This window comes from Coptis chinensis, chromosome 8, assembly GCF_015680905.1.
Source record: "Coptis chinensis isolate HL-2020 chromosome 8, ASM1568090v1, whole genome shotgun sequence".
Classification (NCBI taxonomy): Eukaryota; Viridiplantae; Streptophyta; class Magnoliopsida; order Ranunculales; family Ranunculaceae; genus Coptis; species Coptis chinensis.
Genome location: NC_141463.1, coordinates 8,161,864 through 8,182,834, shown reverse-complemented (window position 1 = coordinate 8,182,834; position 20,971 = coordinate 8,161,864). Strand labels below are relative to the sequence as shown.

General features: G+C 35.4%; 1 protein-coding gene and 1 pseudogene across 1 annotated transcript; both read left to right on the top strand.

Moving 5' to 3' along the window:
- Positions 1-1,029: 1,029 nt before the first annotated feature.
- LOC147479697 (glucan endo-1,3-beta-glucosidase pseudogene) lies at positions 1,030-2,454 on the top strand (annotated as a pseudogene).
- A 779-nt stretch (positions 2,455-3,233) lies between these two features.
- On the top strand, positions 3,234-18,241 carry PFT1 (phytochrome and flowering time regulatory protein (PFT1)). Its single transcript, XM_086575900.1, has 16 exons — positions 3,234-3,396; positions 3,979-4,009; positions 5,014-5,077; positions 6,591-6,721; positions 7,775-7,981; positions 8,131-8,196; positions 9,378-9,576; positions 10,884-10,951; positions 11,079-11,253; positions 12,418-13,046; positions 13,509-13,562; positions 15,287-15,315; positions 16,155-16,223; positions 16,361-16,445; positions 17,479-17,565; positions 17,644-18,241. Exons 1-16 carry the CDS (start codon positions 3,299-3,301, stop codon positions 18,067-18,069), a joined length of 2,418 nt encoding a protein of 805 aa, XP_086432026.1. The 5' UTR covers positions 3,234-3,298; the 3' UTR covers positions 18,070-18,241.
- The last annotated feature ends 2,730 nt before the right edge of the window (positions 18,242-20,971 follow it).

Below are 20,971 nucleotides of genomic sequence, written 5' to 3'. Positions count from 1 at the left end.
GATATGGAATAATGACATGCATAACCTCACAAAACGCAAAAGGAAGGCAATACCATCACATAAACCTGCACAAATTTGTATTGCCCATTCCAAATCATCGGGCAACCAAATCATCAACTTGAATTCTTGGATACATGGAATTATCAAAAAAACCTAAACTTGTTAACTTTAAAAATCACTTTCCAACCACAAATATTGCCAACCAAGGATAAAACTTGTTAACCCTTTGAAATCACTAAACCAACCACTTTGAAATTGCCAACATCCCAAATATTGCCAACATCCCTATCGAGTATATAATCAAATTCAAAGAAATAAAAGTAATTGCTCTCTTTCATAGGAGATCTAAATAAGTCAAATATTGTTGCCAGTACCCTGTTGTACGCCTTCTAATGTTCTATATGAAATCTAAAGAAGTAAAACTAATTGCTACAATGACTTCTTCGTGCACAACATGCATAATAACCTTGGGGCTTCAGAGGTACTGGTTCTAGTTCATTATAAAGCTCAACAATTTATCTATAAACAATGAACGCATAATAAGAAATTGAAATTAAGAAACATAATAAGAAGAAAATAAAGAGGTGATCTTACCTTTGTGCCAAACTTCTCTGATTTCATTTCATATCTAACTTCGCTCTAATATACAAAGAACAAAAGAAATTATTTGTTGATTCGCCAACGTTGAGGTATGCATGAAAATCATATGGTCTGTAGCCTAACCTGGCGGTCCATAGAAAGGACCTCATTTGATAGCATAAAAAAATAATGGTTATTAAAGCAAAAAAATACATACATGGTTTTAAGAACAAGAACACTATAAAATATATTAATGAATAAATAGTTTGACTACACTTGATAAAGAAAATATATATGCGAATGAATAAATAGTTTGCTCTCATTACACTTGATACCATGGCATCAGGAACTCCCCATATCCAAAGAAAAGCATCTGATCAACTTCAAATATTTCTAAGTGAGGCTAGCTAGCAGCTACTAGCTATTCACCCCAGCCATCCCACCGCAAACATGGAGAAAGAAAATGGTGTCTCCACTTCAGCTGTTGCCAGTGTCTTATTAGCATTTGTAATCACCTTTTTCAGAGGATGTGTACAACTATATTAAGTTACAAATTTTGTCTGTGCCCTTAATATAATTGGCTTCTTTATTGCATTAGGCGTGCAAGGAACCATTGGTATGAACTATGGTACAGTAGCAAATGATCTTCCTCCAGTAGAAGAAGCTACACACTTTCTCCTCCAAAAACCATTATAAATCGTGTTAGGCTATTCAATGCCAACCCCTCGACGTTAAGAGCATTTGCACACATTGACATTGAAGTAACCATCACTGTACCTAATGAACAAATACCTGACCTTGCCAAGCTCTCCTTTGCTCAGCAGTGGATCAGTACTCATGTGCTTCCTTACACTCTAACAACAAATATTGTTCGCATCTTAGTAGGTAATCAACGACGAACAGATTATTGATAGTAAGTCTTCTTCCAGCTATGCGAAACCTCCACACAGCCCTTGTTGGCATGTCTCTTGACCGCTAAATCAAAGTGTCCACACCACATTCATTAGGCATATTATCCTCCTCTAGTCCCCCTTCAACTGGGAAGTTTCGAAAAGGCTATGATACTGTTGTGTTAAAGCCATTGTTTAGCTTCCTAATAGCCACCAGTTCTCCTTTCATGATAAATAATCCATATCCATTCTTTGGCTGCTCAGCTGACACACTTGATTATGCTCTATTTAGACCCAATGCAGGAGTGCTAGACGGTAACACACAACTTCGTACAATTTAACATGCTAGATGGACAACTGGACGCGATTTTTTCAGCATTGAAGCTCCTTGGCTTCTAGGATTTGGTGATTGTTATTGCTGAAACTGGCTGGCCATCAAAAGGCGATGAAGGGCAAGCCAGTGTTGATGTAGAAAGTGCAACACACACAAAATTCTATTTTCAATGGAAAATGATTCACATCCATTACCCAAAACAACTCATACAAAAAGAAATTTCTAACCAAAAAATACAATAAGAATAACTCAAAATTTAATATAGATTTCAATATATTCCTTGAAAGAATAGTGAAAAATAGATTACTAAAAAAAACTTACGAATCAATGGAATGGCGAATTGCTTCCTCTTGAGCTGAACTGTTTGTATGGGTTTCATTTATAAATAGAGCTGCCGCAGTCAATTTTGACATTCTGGCATGTACGTAGTTGTACTTGATTTGTCTAGGTGGATAGATCTAAAGCCATCACGTTTTTATAACGTAAACTTGCATACTGCACCTAGCTATTGCAAGTTTGCTTTGTGGGAATGGATGTACTGGTAGTAAGAGACTAAGAACCTTACTTTTTTTAGGAAGGGCTAAAGTGATGGAGACAACCACTCCAAAGCGGTCAGAAAGAAAAGCAGTGGTAGCATCCGTTGTGGCATGACCTTCTTATCATCCTTTAATTGAAGATATTATTTTACTCATGGCAAGAGATCTGTTGGTCAGACAAGTTTCGTAACTTGGTCAGCAACACATACTGATTGAAATTCAATCAAGAAGGAAATGATTAAATTATTAACTAACACGAGTTATGCAAGAACTCTTCATTTTGTTGAGGTTGAGAATTCGTGGGTTTTGGATTTTGGGTGTTTTTATTTATTTGGTTAGTATTTTGGATTTTTAGGATTCCTAGTTGAAGTCGAAGAAGTTTTTTTTTTTAAGATTCAAATTTTGTGTTTGAATGATTCGTAGTTATCGCGAATTGGTTTAGAGATTTAGCGTGTAATTGTTTTGTTTTTATAATATGTATCTCGAGAACATCTAGATAATCTCGAGCAAATCCAACGTCAAATGTAATTTGTAGTAGGAACTGACTTGCAATTAATTAAAATATTGTCGTGACTTTTAATTAACTTTATATATCCACTTAAAAATATTACTGACCTGGCACCTTGAAATCTCTTAGGAACATTTTCGCCCACTGTGCAATAATGGTTTTAGATATATTTTTTGAAAAAATGGTTGCATTTTTCGAATAGAATTGTTTTTGTTTTTTCGGCAAGATTTTTGACACCTCCTGACTTCTGTACTGTACCTCCTATACACATCGAACCAGTTCAGTTAATATATCGCTTCAATGTAAGTCGATAAAAAACGAGATATCAGTAAACTTCCACGATATTTTAACAAAAAGACAACTCAAAAGTCAAAAAACATTAACGTAAGCGAAGCAAAAAGCAAGACCAGGCCTCAAAACTCTCAAATGCTTTGATCAGAAGAAAAAAAAAATGGCGGAAAAGCAAATGATTGTTGTTGTTGAAGGAACAGCAGCAATCGGTCCTTATTGGGCTTCAATTGTTTCTGACTACTTGGAAAAAATCATCAGGTGTGTTTTTGTTTTTTCTTGAAAACTATCTTTTCTCTTATGCCTGTAAACTAAATTTTTTCTAAAGTTTTAATCTTTATGCATCCAAAAGTAGTAGAAAATCTTCAAAACAGTTAAACTTGAGATGGGTAATTGTTAGTTCTTTGAATTATGTATAATTAAGTGCAAGTATGAATTTTTTGACATATATTGGACTGTTGTTTTTGTTCATGTTTTGTTGCTCAATTCATTAAACTATGTCTTGGGATGTTAATTTTTTTGTTGCTCAATGTTTATAAGTTGTTGGTTCATAGTTTGTTTGATATGAGAGTGGATTTTTGTGTAGTGTTCATGTTTTGGTTGGAATGAGAGTGTAGTATACTGTAAATTATATTTGTTGTTACTTGCCAAACACGTTAAGAGTGATTCATGGTATGTTCATTTATCAGTGAATCAATATGTAGGCTGGGCTTTGATAAGAGTGTATGGAGTTATTGTGTTCCTGAATCCTCTAAAGTGATTCGTGGGTTATTTGTAACAAGTATCTAGCACCTTGTCTGTTAGCGTTCGACTGATTCTAGCAGTGTTACTTTTTTTGTGCAGGAGCTTTTGTGGGAATGAGTTGACAGGGCAGGTACTTATTTTAAATTGATGAAACAAATTAAGTTATATGAATTATTGTCGTGATAGAATTGAATCATATATATCTCAATGGACTACTAAATAGGAAGACATTGGATCCAGCATGAGAAATTGTCCGTACACAGCACACCCAACCATCTGTTTTGACAAATTTTCTTTACTCTTTTTTTTTTATATGTAAAATATTTTATTTGAAATTCTCAAAAAATAAAATATAAAATAGTCGTAACCTATAGGAAACGAATAATTCAAAGAAACAAGTAACCAAAGTACAAAAACCTTCTCTACCATATCTAGAACTATGCTATCACTACATGATTTGCATTGATCTTAACAATCTTATGTGAATATGCCATATCTTCCGGTGTTCTAGATGGCAATGTCAATGTTTTTCCTTCAGAACTTGCAGAACGATTTTCTTATTGGAAAGATTCTTTTGTGGCCTTTATAATGGCATGAGAAAGTTAGATTTGAAGATCATTTATCATTTTCTGAGGTATTTATTATTATTATTATTAGTAGTAGTAATATTAGTATTATTAGTATTATGTGTGTAGGGAGATCTTTTATCTCTGGTTAGAAAACTGTCGCGATAATTAAATTGTTTTTTTCTAAAGGTGGTAACTGGTAAGATCATTGGCGGTTGAATAATCTACAACTTGGAACACATTCCTACCTCCACCACTGGCAGCTATCCACTTGACCAATATTAAGAAGTCCATATATATATACATAATTTATGATATCATATTATTCTGTATCTTTTATTTTTTCTGCCTTTACTTCTTAGGTAGCACAATCAGATACGTGCCATTATGTCTGATGACACAATCATTTTTTTCACTTAATTTACTTGTGTGAAGTTCACCGCAACTCCCTTTCGCAATCGCTTGTTAACCTATCACGAAAAAGTTGTAGCTCTGTTTAAGGATGGTAAACTGTTTATGGGCGTGCGGTGTTCATTTTATGATATTATATTGTTGTTTGTTGTGACAGAAACTTCCTGCTGCAAATGCTGAGTTCTCCCTTGTTGTTTTCAATGCTCATGGATCTTATAGTGGTACGTTCTGACATTGCACTCGCTTGGTTAAAGTTTAGCATCACTGCTATGCTTCAAAGCATTTGCTTTCTTTCCTTCGGTTAGACGAAAATTTGATGCTAGCGGAGGCTGTCATTAAGAGCATGCCTCTCCGTTATGATTCCTCATGTGTTTAATAGACTCTCAACTATAGTGGAGCATTCACTAGACTCTAATTCTATTTGATCACATTTAGTCGTAATAAAATTTCATAACTTATTACCCAATTCAACTCTTCCTGTTACCAACTTATATATTAGGTGTTCATGCTGCTTGAGTGGAAGTTCCATGTCACACTTATTGGTCTTTCGAGAAGTGTATATCTTGTAATAGACTAATACTGTCTTTCCTTCAGTTTTATTTTAGTTTTTTGGTTATTGATTTTTGGTTTTATTTTTTTATATTCAAACAAAGATTTCAGTAATCAACTACCCATTAGCAAGACACCAAGGTAGGTAGTGCAACAATACTATAGAATACTATAACAAGTTGCCAAAATTATAGTCCCCAAAAGTGAGATTTCATATCACACTCCTCTCAGTCTCTCACCCTCACATCCAATGATGACAAAACCTAGAAACATGACTTTAGGTTGCAAGCAATCTGATCTGAAGTACAAGATTTGTTGTAATAAAGTTTATGGTTCCTCTCCAGCCACAAGTTCAATCCAAAATTCGGGATAAGCATTTGCCAAGAAGTCTCCCCAAAAGGCAGAAGTCTTTGCATCGTTAGTTCTGTATGATGCACACAAGTTATCCTCAAATGCACTGCTGCATCTAATACTTTTCAAAAAGGATTTTCAAATTTCTTTGGGGGAAACACAGCCACAAAACAGTGGGTTGCTGAACGTAAGATAATATGTTTCATTCCATTTAAACAAAATACATCTTTTCGATCGATTCCCCCCTACCCCCCTTCCCTTTTTTTTGATTGATAAAATATTAAAATCCATTCCATTCAATTGAAAATAAAAGGTTCAATCAAGTTAAATAATACAATAGTGTGTTTGTTTTTCTGGTTGAATGACGAGTTTCGAGACATCCCTTTCCAGGCTTTCGTGTGCAGATGGGAATCCATTATGAGCTGTTGATAGGGTTTTTCTATGTTTTTTCTTCTTAGTATTTTGTAGCTTGTACAGTAGGATATCTCACCCTTTTTCTTTTCGATATATATATACACACACTATACTTTACCGAAAAAAAAATAAAAAAAAAAAAAAAAATATATCAGTCTCAAGTTGCAAGGAGCTACTGGACCACTCAAACGTGAACCACTCATGTTACAAGAGTGTTCCAATTATGTATGAAATCACCAATTAGGCAATTACATATGACATCCTACAAAGTCTCTATGACTTCCTCGACAATCTTGTGTTAGGTCGTCTCCTTTTCTTTGAAGAGCTATTAGACCTCTCACCTTCTTATTGAGAGTAAAAAGAAAATCTTTATATTTTTTTTTGTAACGGAGACTTTTCTTCATCTTTTTCTTTATGCAGCTTGTTTGGTGCAGCGGAGTGGCTGGACAAGAAATGTAGACATTTTCTTACAGTGGCTCTCAGCAATATCCTTTACTGGTGGAGGCTTTAGTGATGTGGCAATTGCAGAAGGACTTTCTGAAGCATTGATGGTATGCAGTTTTCTACTCTAAGTTCTTCATGCAACTCATTATGATATTTGTGATGTATAATTATTTTGTGTTTTTGATGCTTCTATTTTAATAGATATTTTTATGAAGTCTCAGCTACCGAGCATAACATAGAATAGATTGCCCCCCCCCCCCCCCAACACACACACACACACAAACACCGAGAAAAGAAAATAAAAGAAACATTTTCTTTTCCTATACAAACTTTCAATGTTCTCGTATGGATAATTGAGAAACAATATTATTAAAAATTCTATTTGTATGCCAAATATATGTCCTAGCATCTAGGTGCATGGACATGTGCCAAATCTGGCTGAGTTGGGAGTCAATTCTTGCATAGACCGAGTCGGACTTGGTCTTCATTCCAACTGACCAAGTTTTCAGATTTTGTGTTCTGAAACACTGACTCATTTGCAACGGAGAAGGGAAGAGGAAGAAGAAAGAGCTTTTAGCATCTCCGCTCTTGTGAAGCTGCAGAAGTAGTAAGAAGCTTTGAACTCCTTACTTCTATCATAGAAAAGGTCAAGAAAATTGCAGGGGTGTTAATCATAAACACTTCACCAAATCCTAATATTTGTATATGTTGGATCTGGCACACCAGAGCAGACTCACTTACCTGTACATATGTAACACAGTCTGCCATTTGAAAAAAGATATAATAGTGAATACATTGACTGACTTTGCATTGTTCAATGGTATAAGGAGGATCCTGTGTGCATATGACTTGAGAGGTTTAGTGGATATTTAAGTAATCTCGAACAAATGACAAGGGGTGTTGAGGGAGTAGAGAGAAAATAGTACTAGGTCTAAAGAATCAAAACTGAAACCTGCACATGAGAGAGTAACCTTTATGCATCTATGATTTCTCCTTGAGTGGAGATAGTTAATCAACATGCACATATCTGTGTTTCTATCTTTCTCTCTGTATATATGTATATATTTATTGTTTAGTTGATTCTCAATATTTCAGTATCTGATATTTTCCTTTGCGGACCATTCTTTACACAACATTTAATTGTTCTCTGTGCGATTTAGATGTTTCCTTTACCTCCTAGTGGAACTGGAGCTCAAAATGTGGATGGACATAAACATTGCATTCTTATTGCTGCCAGCAACCCCTACCCGTTGCCCACACCAGTGTACCGGCCAAAAATTCCAAAGATGGAGCAAAGTGAAAATAATGATGTATCAGCAGAGAGTTGTCTGGCTGATGCTGAGACAGTTGCTAAATCATTTGCTAAGGTGAGTCAGTATCTTTTTCCCGCTACTCTTATGGCCCATGATACATACAGTATGATGTGATATGGAGAGGAAAAACCACCATTTGGAATAGTACGCTGCTTTCTGTGTTAAATGGTGTCTATGCTCACTATTTGTGTTTTTGCATGCAGTGTTCCCTTTCTTTGTCAGTCATATCTCCCAAGCAGCTTCTTAAACTAAGAGCAATATATACTGCGGTATGTGACAGTTGTGATTGAGAATATTAGTCCTTCAATTATTTTCTTATTTGAGGAGTATACTTTACACAATTTTCCAAATGGTCTTCACTCTCTGCATATGGATAAATCCAATATCTGGATCCTTCCCTGAACCCTCTTACGAGAAATTGGGATGGGCAGTACGTTGCTCTCATTAATTAGAACCCCTAGGATAAAACCCAAAGAATTAGGCTCTTATGGAGGAACTGGACTGTGTGAACTCAATTTTGAACTGTTGCTTCATAAAGAAGTCACATATACCATTATAGCATGTTTGTATTGGATTCCAAGTTTTAGTGTGTTATTCTCTCATAGTAAGATGCTGTAGATGTGTACTAATTGCAAACTTAAGATAGATAAGTTTGACCTTTCATAGATTAAATCTTTAGCCTAGTGAACCAGATTTGAGTAGGAAATTCCCACTTTAAAAGGGATGATACATAGACAGTGGCCTGTGCCACAGGATAACAAAGTATAAATTGCTAGCAGGTCTCCTCTGCTAAACTTCACAATAATGAATGAGGAGGATCCACATAACCTAATCCTATAGGATCAACCTTGATAATCATGTTTCAAATACCACATAGCGAATAGATCTAACAAATAAAATATTCTGGGACTGTGCCAACTTCGCTTGAAAGAGGAGTTTTCATGTCAATTGACAATTTACAATATAAGGTCTTCACCTAAAAGCCTCCAAAGCCTCCCCTCATCACCAATTTCCATTTGAAAGTCAGGACATGTATGTAGTATGTACAATGTGTACAGTGTATGTCCAGTGGCCTACTGGTCATGACTTGGGAGGTTGGCTAAAGGTCTTAGGTTTGATTCCCACCTTCATGGGGGAAAAGGGGATTTGTGGGGGTTAGGGATAAAGTTTGTAACCATCGAAAAACAACTAGTCAAACTCTGGCATCATAAATTCCAAAGAAGAGCATAAGATTAGAAGTTTGACATGTTGGGGAGTTAGCTCAACTAATTTATTACCTGCTTACTAAATTTTTTGAAATATAGATTTTCTGTACGTGAAGAACCTCTCAGTCTCACTAGTTTTGCTTTATTTAATCTTAGAGCTTACTTTGTGCATTATCAGAGTATTGTGTATAAAGAGAAGATGTTGTCTAAGGCATTATATTGAGTATTTCACTATGTCAATCTAGGGAAAGCGCAATCCTCGAGTGGCTGATCCAGTGGTTGATAATATTAAGAACCCCTATTTTCTTGTCCTACTCTCTGAGAATTTCATGGAGGCTCGTAATGCCCTAAGCCGCTCTGGAATAACAAACATTACATCAAATCAAAGTCCAGTAAAGATGGATACCTCCATTCCTCAAGTTTCTGGGCCTCCTCCAACCTCAGGTTCGTTGCAAGTGTATTTGACAATTCATCATTTTTCACTCTCTCTTTACAGACTCTAGAAAGTCAGGACATTGTTTGTGTTATTAATAATTTTCACTTTCAAGTAACTTGCATTGGCATTTTGATTATTGAGCGGTTCACCTTTTCCACTTGTTTTCCTCACATGCTAACAAGGGACTACTTTGTGGTATAATTGGTTTTAATATATAAGAACAATAAAAATAAATACTGATGCAGTCTATAATTTAAGACCAATTGAGATCGCTATTTTTTTAGGGCTGTTAGAATCAGGTTCCATTGCTGCTATTTTGAAATAATTTTAGTCTAGCGTTATTCTAGGATATATTCAGGTTACGAATTTTGATATTTTACTTTAAAAGATTGAACTTGTAGAAATGGTGGCGTATTATTAATATCAAGAGGAAGCCCGTGGATAGAACAGAGGTAGGACACAACCTTGAAAGGGGAGGATTAATCTCAGTACTCCCCATCAGCATAACTGCGTAGAATCTCTATTAACCTTAGCTGTGATAGTTGATTATTCTAAAAGATAAAACTTTTATGATGCGGAACTTAATTAGCATGTAGATGAAGCCCATATATAAAACTGAGGTGGGGCACAACCTAGAAACTGTGTGGGAATCTAATTAGCCAAAGCTCTGATAGTCGACTATTTTAGAAGGTTGATGTTGTGTAATGTGGAATATTTTGTATATCAAGAGGAGGCACTTAGATAGAACATAGGCGGGACACAACTAGAAGTGTGGAGGTATAATCTCAACACTAATTATATCCATCATTCCCCTATTAATGGAGATAATTGCTAATTGATTTGGACTAGTATGGATACCACAAACCTTCTAGAATAATCATTAGCACAATAGTAAGTTGGTATTATGACTGATTTTGGAGACAATGAGATGGTACAGTTCCATTGTCCTTATCCTTTTCATATTCTGTCTGTATTCCACTTTTACTCCAACCACATTGAATTGCATAAATTATTAGAGCGTTGAAACATGGGAGAACAATAATGGGATGAGCTTTTCCCTGAGCTGTTCTGTCACCTTTATTTTATGTTCACCAACCTCTTAATTGTTAGGAAGACCAAAATGTTTTGGTAGAAATATCTCTTCCGTTGCCATTGTCCATATTGGTACAGAAAAATTCTTAAAGATTATTAACCTTTCTGGAACAACATAAAAAATGTATATTTTTGATTTGCTGGTTGCCGACTGTGTATTGTATTTTATGATGCACACTCAACTTTCTGATTAGAGTGCTTACAGTTTGTTCATTATCCTCAGTAAATGGATTACACGTAAATCGCCAATCTGTTCCTCTTGGGAACCTTCCCACTGCTACTGTGAAAGTTGTAAGTCTGTATATTACTTTACCCCAGTCTCCTAGAGTTACTGGTTTGTTGTTGGAGAGTAATCAAAGCTATACATTGTTTATTATTTTATCAGTACTTAAGAGTTAATAGAAAAAATGTTATTCAGGAGCCAAGCACTTTAACTTCATTGGCATCAGGACCAGCTTTTGGCCATCTTCCATCTGTTTCGCATGGTGCTTCTCAAAGTATCCCAACCTTGCATACTTCTTCACCATCTTCAACGTCCCAAGAGGTTACTACAAATGGTGATAACGTTCAGGAATTCAAGCCTGTTGTGAATGGTATCCCTCAACCTTTACCCAAAGTATAATGTTCAATTCTAGTGTACACTTTGAATGTAGCACGTATATGAGATTTTTATGTCATTTGATAATATGTATAGGAGAGGAAATAAGGAAAAAAAACTGTATAACTTATTACGTAGCTTAATAGAATGGTAAAACCGTAAAACTGTAATTTAGCCTTTTAAACTTTTGACCAATTCACACAAGAGCCACCTATATGAAGACTTTGCTTTGATATAACTAAGCAGTCACGTCACCTCCACCTGGCCGGAAGGCTATCAGATCCAGCCCCAAAGGGTTTAATCCCACATGGAGCTGTAATCGACTCAATAGAAACCTAGCCCGAAGTCTATTGTCACTAGCCCTGAAGGGCTTACATTATTGCACGAGTGAAAACCCCTCTAGACAACGCAAGCAAGTTCGAACCCACAACCTCCCCTCGGGTGCACAGCTGTTGAATCTCAGGGTCGGGTGCTCTTCATTGGTAGATTTGGTATGGAGTGAAATGGTGCTGCAAATTCTTTGTTACAGGGCTACCAGGCATGTATAACATCTAATGCTATAAGGTGGACTAGATTGTTTGAACCTTTTCTTGATCTTTACGTTAATTTTCTAGCTGAAGTGACATTCTACCAACAATTCTGATCCCCATCAATGAACCAGATGTTTGGTTTGAAAAGTTGTATGGTGGATGAGGATATTGAGAATTTTGGTGCACGATGTGGACAGGATCAGCTGATTCTTGTTCTTTTTTATCTCTTTATTTATCCTTTGCCACAATTTAATTAAGTTCGTTCCACATATGTCCGCTGTTATTGCGAAACTTGTAGGAATTGGCATCCTGAAACTAAGCTCATACGGCGCATTGACTCTGATGTAATCAGTCGATATGTTTCTCAGTCAACAATTGACTTATGCACATCATATTTTCCTTTTTATTTTGGTAATCGTAAAGGATTTATAACCAGAGCAGAGAGGCAATATAGAAACATGCTAACTTTTATTAAGGAGCTATATGAAAGAAGAAAAAGAAAAAGAGCAAAACATATGGAAAAATGCTTTCTGATTGTTGGTAAATGCTTTTAGTTAAGTAAGATGGAAAAGCAAGAGAACTCTTACTTGCGATGTATTGAAAGTTAATACCTATCGGGTCCTCTGCAGCAAATGTGAACATTCTTAACAATCTTTCTCAAGTACGCTCTGCTTCTCTAACCGGAGCAAGTTCTATGGGTCTTCAAACAATGGGTGGAACTCCTGTAGCCATGCACATGTCAAATATGATATCTAGTGGCATGGTGTCATCTGCTTTACCTGCTGCTCAAAATGTATTCTCATCTGCACAGTCAGGTATCACATCTATAAGTGGATCAGGGGCAGTAATAGGTAGTGCACAGGTTACACAAAGCACTACTCTTGGTTCATTTCCTTCTGCTACTTCTAATCTGTCGGCAAACTCAAACCATGGTGTGTCACAACCGTTGAACAATCTTCAAGGAGTTGTTGGCATAGGTCAACCAGTACCTGGAATGAACCAAGGAAATAATCCCGGTGCTCAAATTGGCCAAAATGGGATAGCAATCAATCAAAATGTCATGAACAGCCTTGGTCCAAGTATCTCTTCAGGTGGTGGCACAATGATCCCTACTCCGGGAATGTCTCAGGGAGGGATGCAGTCTATTGGGGTAGCCAATAGTTCAACAGCTAACATGCCATTGCCACAGCAGACGTTGCCACAACAGACAGCGGGTGGTATGCAAACAACACCAGCCAAATATGTAAAAGTTTGGGAGGTAATTTTTTTTCTTTTATGTACATTTTACTGATTTCGAGATGCTTCGTGCAAAATTTCATTTCTCAAAAATTTATTGAATTTAGCAAAATGGTATATTGCATGAAAGAAGACAACACTTAAAGAGGACACTATCTGGACCATTCGTACATGATGGGTGGACAGTCAAGATGTTGTGCATGTGTTTGGGCTGGTACACATCATATTGATCAGCATCAATTCTATTCACGTAAAAGTGATCCAGATAGTCTCCACTTTTAATGTGTCATAATAATGTGATCTACTAACTAATTTTTACACCATGACGCCAATATCATTCATGGTAACATCTGTATCATATAGAATTTCATTTACTAGTGCCTCACTAAAGGTTTTGGTTCCATTTACAGCCTCACTGTCTTTACATTAAAGTGGTTGGCAGCTTGACCATTCTTTGAAGTTTGTGATGTTTTTCACTGTGTAGGGAGCTTTATCTGGACAGAGACAAGGGCAACCTGTATTTATCACTAAACTTGAGGTATGTTTTAGACAAGCTTGAAATGATTTTTCTTGTCAATGGGTAGGGCTTATAACTACCAGTCTGTAAATTTTCCATCGGCCAGACTTGAAAGCCCGGTCTCATAAAAGGCAGTCTCTTAATCAACCGATCGATTGAGAGACAGCCCTAATTCATTAAGAATGATATATTTTTTGGAAAAGACTATTGCATTGCTTCTGATATCTGTTTTGTTTGAAGAATATATAATCAAGGTTATTTGTTCTAGTTACACAATTGTTGTTCAAGTATGTCACATTTATACCTCTTTATGCTATGTGGTGTATCATCTCTATCTAATTTTTATATAACGTAATCTATATCATTGCATCCACATGGGAAGCTCATAGTTCTTCATCAATTATGTGCATCCTCTTGTCTATAATATTCTTTTACTTCATTGTTTGAGTAATTGTGGGTGCCATCATAGATAAACATTTGAAAAAAGAGATACTGTTTTTCCATTATATGCTATTTAGTTAAACAAGGCTGTTTAAAACTATTTGTACTGTAAACGTTTCTTTTTGCTTCTTTACTGTATAGTAGGCCATCTCATTCTACACTTCTCTTTTGGTTGGTTTTGGTTAGCTATAGGGTAAAGATGTGTTCAATTTTTTCTACTTTGAATGCTATTCTTATTTATGTTTAAACAGCTGTAACGGTTGGGCTACCTTGACATCACCAAAATGATACCCCAATTTGACACCCCCTACCAAAAAGTGTACATCCCCAATGAGTTAATGACTGATTTTTGGTGGATAATGATCTCCCCACCATGCAAAGAATCTCCAAAATAAATCAGCTCATTTTGATATTTGTAATCTTGTCAAAAGTTGTGTAATCTGATTTGTAATCAAATTGCAATTTTCTTAACGGTCTACATATTTCCAATTGTGTTAAACTCATCTAACAAGGCTAGAGATATTGAGATGAGTTGATTTTTTGTGTACATGATCCACATGGTGGTCATCTCCACCAAAAAGCAATCATTAACTCATTGTGGAAGTATACTTTTTAGTAGGGGTGTCAATTCGGGGTATCAATTCGGGGTATCATTTAGGGGTGTAAAGGTAGCATGATTGTTTATGTAGTTATATTTTCCTACACAAACTAAGAATTTTGTAAACCACTAAACCTAGAATTATCCTATTGTAGCTAATTAGAAGTTACAAAAACATACTATGTGTAAAACCACAACATATTCTAAAGTATACAGGGAAAGCAGTGTACTGCAGACTTAATTAAATTTCTAAAATACTTTTTTTTCCTTAAACATGTCCTAAAATCGCTACGTGAACTTGAAAAAGACAAGGAAATGGGTATCCACCTCGGACTCTACTTAGTGAACTCGAGTCTTTTTTAGGACCATCTGTTGAATTGCTGATTGGTTCATTTATGTTTATTCTTTTTATTTTGCACATCTTAGTGGTAAATGAGCAATTTCTATTGTGGATAAACAAAAGTTCTATTTGGGATGAGCTGGCCTACAAATGTTTCTGTCCCATTAAATGTATGTGTTCATCTGTACCAATCTTTTTACCTTTATAGTTGGTAAACCTAGCAAGGAGTGGTTTGCAGCATTAATTATCCTCTTATTGTATTGAACAATGTATTTATTATTTTGAGACCTAAGAATCTCAAAATTTTCTATGTCCTTCTTTACCCCCATAAATTGACAGACCAATTTCTTTCTTTAATTTTGGCAGGGATACAGGAGTGCATCAGCATCGGAGACGTAAGTCCACATAGTTATACTTTGAAGTTCCTTATCGGTTATATTTTTTTATTAATTTCATTGCTTAGATTTTAGATGTTAATCATTTTTCTACCCAAGCATTATCAGTTTGATACCAAAAAGGATAAATTTATAAATGTATCTTGACAGCGATTACATTCGTTACCTGTTGAAAACCTTCGTTCTTGATAGATTATGAGGGCTGGTTTGTTGGTCGGTTTCAAGATAAAAGGAGATCAACAGACTATCTTTGCTCGCATAAAAGGAGACCAACAGACTTTCCTGTTTATATAAATTTCTCATTCGTCATGAACTATCTCCAGTGTGAGAAATCTCACCATTGGAATATATCCATGTTTAACCAACGTCATCATACCCCATGAAATAGTAATTTTTTTGGAGTTGGATATCCTTTGAAAGTAAAAGAAATGATGCTGATAGAAAAGGTAACCACCCTAGATTTAATTGTTTATCAAATCATTCTTAGCCCTAGGAGACTCATAAGTCTAACGATTACCTATAGTTGATCTTCATGAAAGAGATGGACTGATGGTTTAACTTAGTATCATGACGCGGTTGTTAGTTTCATGACTCTTCTTCTTCATGTGCACCTCTGATTTCTGTTAGCACTTAGCAGAGAGTATATGGTGAACTGTAATTGGCCCTAAACTTTACGGTCTTATTAGTGTCCCACTTTGGTTCCCCAATTTATTTTGTGTTGCAATAAGTGTCCTTTATTCAAATCCTTTTATATGAAAATTGTATTTTACGAATAATATTCATTTTTTTGGGTGTCTCTATAAGTCATGCTCTTTATAAGGCTCTTTGGTTTGTTTCAGGCTTGCGGCAGACTGGCCACTAATGATGCAAATAGTTCGGCTCATATCTCAGGACCACATGAATAACAAGTAACTTACTAATGTCGTCTTCTTTATTAGTGACTTATGGACTGCAGTTGCCAATAATATTCTTCTTCTGTACAATATTCTTTGTTCTTTTATTCTGATTTTTTTTTTTTTTTTTGAAAATTTCTTCTTAACTTTAGGCAATATGTTGGCAAGGCAGATTTTCTAGTTTTCCGGGCACTGAATCACCATGGTTTTCTAGGACAACTCCAAGAAAAGAAGCTTGTGAGTATCTGGAGGCTCAGCTGTTTTATTTTAGTCTTTTTTAAATTAGCTATCTTAATTTTTTTTTCAATTTACACAGTTGGCTTTTACTAGTGACCATTCCTATATTGATGAATCTATTATCAAAGTGATAGCATATCTTGGTACTTTTTAGTTTTTTTATTGTCCTTTTGTCCTGGATTAATCGAACTTTTTCAATCATAAGATAATCTTATATGTTGCAGGTTAACATTTTCAAGAGTTATTGGTTAAAAATTATTTAAATTTCATTTCAATAATAAACTGGTTGGGTTCTGCCAAACCCCTGGCCCCACCCTTTGTTGCAGCTCTTTGCTATGAGTGGGTATTCTGAGGCCCATGCCCATGGTGTTGTAATGTTGTTTGACACGTGCCTCCCCCATGTTAAGACCACGGCCCTTTCGAGATATGATCATGTGCCTCTATCCATCAGCTCCGGCTTTTGAGTAAAGTGGTGTTTAAGTTTAATTGGTACAATTTATACTATTTTAACAGATGCCATCTATGTTTTATAGTGATAATAAATGAATGTTAACAACATTATATATCTTAATTGGGCTTGCTAAATCTTCAGGATCTTTAGATGTAATCCATCAGCGGAAGCAATCGAAGAAGAACAAACAATAGAATTAAATAGGATAATTACCCAAAATCTAGGGTTTTTGGAGAAAATCGAATTTCAATTATTCAATTCAATAAAAATATCAAGTTTGATGATCTCTTGTATACAATGGTATTTATAAACCATCAATAAAATCTAAATAGAAACCACACTCTATTCCTATTTTAGAAATTTGAAAAACTAAGAATTAGAAACTAAGCGAAAAAGACACAACTAACTAAAGTCTAAATAATAGAAACAGGTAAGCATGTGTGCTAATCATCTCTTGTCCTTACATCATAGTTTCATGCTTTTGAGTGCAATGTTACTTTGGATATAGGAAAGCATGTTCATCGTCATGAATTGCTGAAGTTATTTCTAGTAAAATGATGAATGTGTTGTCTATGAGTTCAGTGTGCGGTTATTCAATTGCCTTCTCAGACGCTTCTGCTTTCTGTTTCGGACAAGGCCAGCCGTTTGATTGGAATGCTTTTTCCTGGGGTAAGATGTACAAGGAATTGATACCTTCTTTTATTCTCTGTTTTACATCTAACTAATCTGTGTTTTCTGTGCATGTAGGACATGGTCGTTTTCAAGCCACAAATACCTAGCCAGCAGCAACAACAATTGCAGCAGCAGCAGCAGCAGCAACAACAACAACAACAACAACAACAAATGCAGCAACAGCAACATTCTCAGTTGCAACAACAACAACATTCTCAGTTGCAGCAACAACAACATTCTCAAATGCAACAACAACAACAACATCCACAACTTCAACAGCTTCAACAACAGCAGCAGCAGCAGCTTCAACAGCAGCAACTTCAACAACAGTCCCAACAGCACCAGCAGCTTCAGCAACAGTCACAGCAGCAGCAGCAAATGGTTGGTGCACTAATTGGTCAGGGGTATGTTCAAGGCCCAAGCAGATCACAATTGATGTCTCAAGGACAATTATCCTCCCAGGCCCCACCTAATATGCCTGGAGGCGGGTTTTTATCATAATTTAAGTTGTCGACTTGAAGCTAATAGGTTGGATAAGATGTTATTTAAGCACACTATTTATTCAAGTTTTCCTGTAAATGCTATTCAGCTTTTAACCCTGTAAATGCTACGTATAGTGATGAGGAATGAAACAAGTTTTCCAAAATTTTAGGAAGCTATTTACGCAGTCAAATCTGGTGTCGATTTGTCTGCAACAAATATTTAAGATCGAAAGCTCTTCAAACATTGCGGTTGGATAATTGCCAGTACATGGGTAGGATATCACAGAACAAACATGTGACATTTCCCTGTCCCTGCTGAATATTTGCATTTCGAGAGTAAATTTGTACGCGTTAGTTTTAGGAAAAATCATATCTATGGGTAGGACGCTTCAAGTCCTGACATGTATTATTCAGACCGAGTCGTCTGGTCCTGCGGTTTGATATTGTAATGGAAAGGATCGAAGCGACCCAACATTATTGCCAAACTGCCCCACCTCTTTTATATGACATTTGAGCGACGCTTTTGGCTGTTGAGTGCAGTTTGGGAGAGTGGACGACTAAATGGGATTAGGTGAAGCTTGGGAAGTGGCAAAAGTCATGGAAATGAGGATGAGAGAGTGGAGATGCACATAGTAAAGGTAGTCTGACAAGCCCTCTGTAACTGTAACTAAAGATAATTAGATTTCTTTTTTTTGGATGAGGACCGATTATCTTTATAATCATAGTTGTTTGTCATACAAAAACTACGTTCATTTAATGGTGAAGCCACTTTATGATCATTCGAAACTATGCGCTTTTTAAGCATTTTGCTTTAGATTTAGTTAACTAGCACCAGTGTTACATTATGTACTCATCCGCAAGATAAAAACAATAGTAACAACAATGCTATAATAAAGGAACACGTAAAACATACTATGCACATATATCTCGGTTAATAATGAATATGTGTTTGATGATCTTTTTATGCTGTACTTGCTGATAGACTGTAAATCTGTAAGACATACTGATATCCCATGAAGAGATTCAAAATTAACGTTCTGATTCTTTCAAAAATACGAAACCAAAACTGAAATCGATATTTAATTTTTTCTTTTTTTTTGCTTATTATTTTCTAAAGTACATTTTTATAGTAGCATAATGTATGAGCCTTGAGTTCTGCTTGCGAGTGATGCTTATTGATTGAAGATGCTGTTTTCAACTTTATAATGTCACCATAACGTTAATGTGATGAGAGTTCATAAGAACAAGTCAAAACAAAGAAAAAAGTGATTCTCAAATTTATAAATTTTTATGATATGGGGGTAGCTATCGGTCAACTTTAACCTTTCGGAAATTCGGAGTCTAAAGCTATTGGGCGTGTACTTGAATGGAAAACCTCACAAACCCTACAAAGAATGCATCCTTCTCCATTCAATAATTTACACATGAACTATAAAACATATATATAAAGTTACATCTCATCATATAAAGAAAAGATTCAAAGCACCAACCAACAAAACTTCACATCATTAGTTCATATATCAATTTTACAAAAGTATCCTTTCTGATCCAACATGATATATATCCTATTAAAGGTAAAATTATGCTCTAGCCAGAGGATATCATGATTTTTGCACTGATCATCCAACTTGCTGATGTAGAGATCTAAACGGTTAACTCACTGTCAGCAAAATTGCTAAAAGTTCACAGTCTGTTATCCTTTTGATACATGAAGAAGGCCTTTTCTGATTCGTACTGGCTTTATTGCAGTGTATGATGATATATTTATATGATGAGTCGTATTAACCATTTTAAGCAGGTGCCAACAGAATAAGTGATCCAAAACCAAAGAAATTATGGGCTAATTGCGTGCTGATGGAACAGGGAGGGAGAGACTCTCAATGGCAAAGGACAAAACGGCTGAAAAAGTAACTATGAACAAATAAAAAAGGGTATATGAAATGTTAACTATACCATTGATGCATAATAATAAACGACTCGACCCAACCGAAACGACCCGGTGTATATAGTATGAACAATCATTATTCATATTTATTTGGGTATGAACAATCACTATTCATACTTCAACATGAGCTATGAACAATCAATGTTCAATGTTCGTATGAATAATCATTGTTCATACCTATTTGGAGTAGGAACAATTATTGTTCATATCTCAACATGAACTATAAATAATCATTGTTCATATTTATTTTGGATATGAACAATCATACCTTAACATAATGTATAATTAGTAAGAACACCTACTGGAGTATGAACAATCATTATTCATACATATTTGGGGTATAAACAATACATCAATATAGTGTATGAGGTATATTCACCTATTTGGGTATAAATAATCACCAAATTTCTTTGTTTTATATCTATAATAACACGTAAGGGTAAAACATATATATAAAAAAAAAACGTAAAAAGGCCGAGCCAACTTATTTTGTCCTTGAGGGTTATTAAAATTGAAATAGTGGGTTTATGGGTTGCTTAATATTGGAATTTGTCCTTTTGAGTTACTAAAAAAAACAGTGTCCTCTAGAGTTGTTTTTGGACCAAAATTGATCCTTTAGACTATTTTCTTGGCTGATGGAAAAGGATAAAATCTAGTTCTTGGGACTTTGGGAGCAACTATTATGCTTTTAATAAACTCCTCTTAGAATGCCTTTGGGGCCATGAACACGATTATAGTGACTATATATATAGTCTAGATCGTAAAAGTACATACTAAGATGATTATAAAAATATTATTTTCTGGACCGTTATATTTCTTTTTAAAGATGAGAACAATTTTGATCTAGGTTAGAGGTTTCCAAATTAACTGAAATTTTGTGGAGATGGTCTTTATGGTAAGTAGATGATATCCACAAAAAATTGGATTTGAATTCATTTTCTAAATGAAGTTTTACTCACGTACTTATTTTAACTTA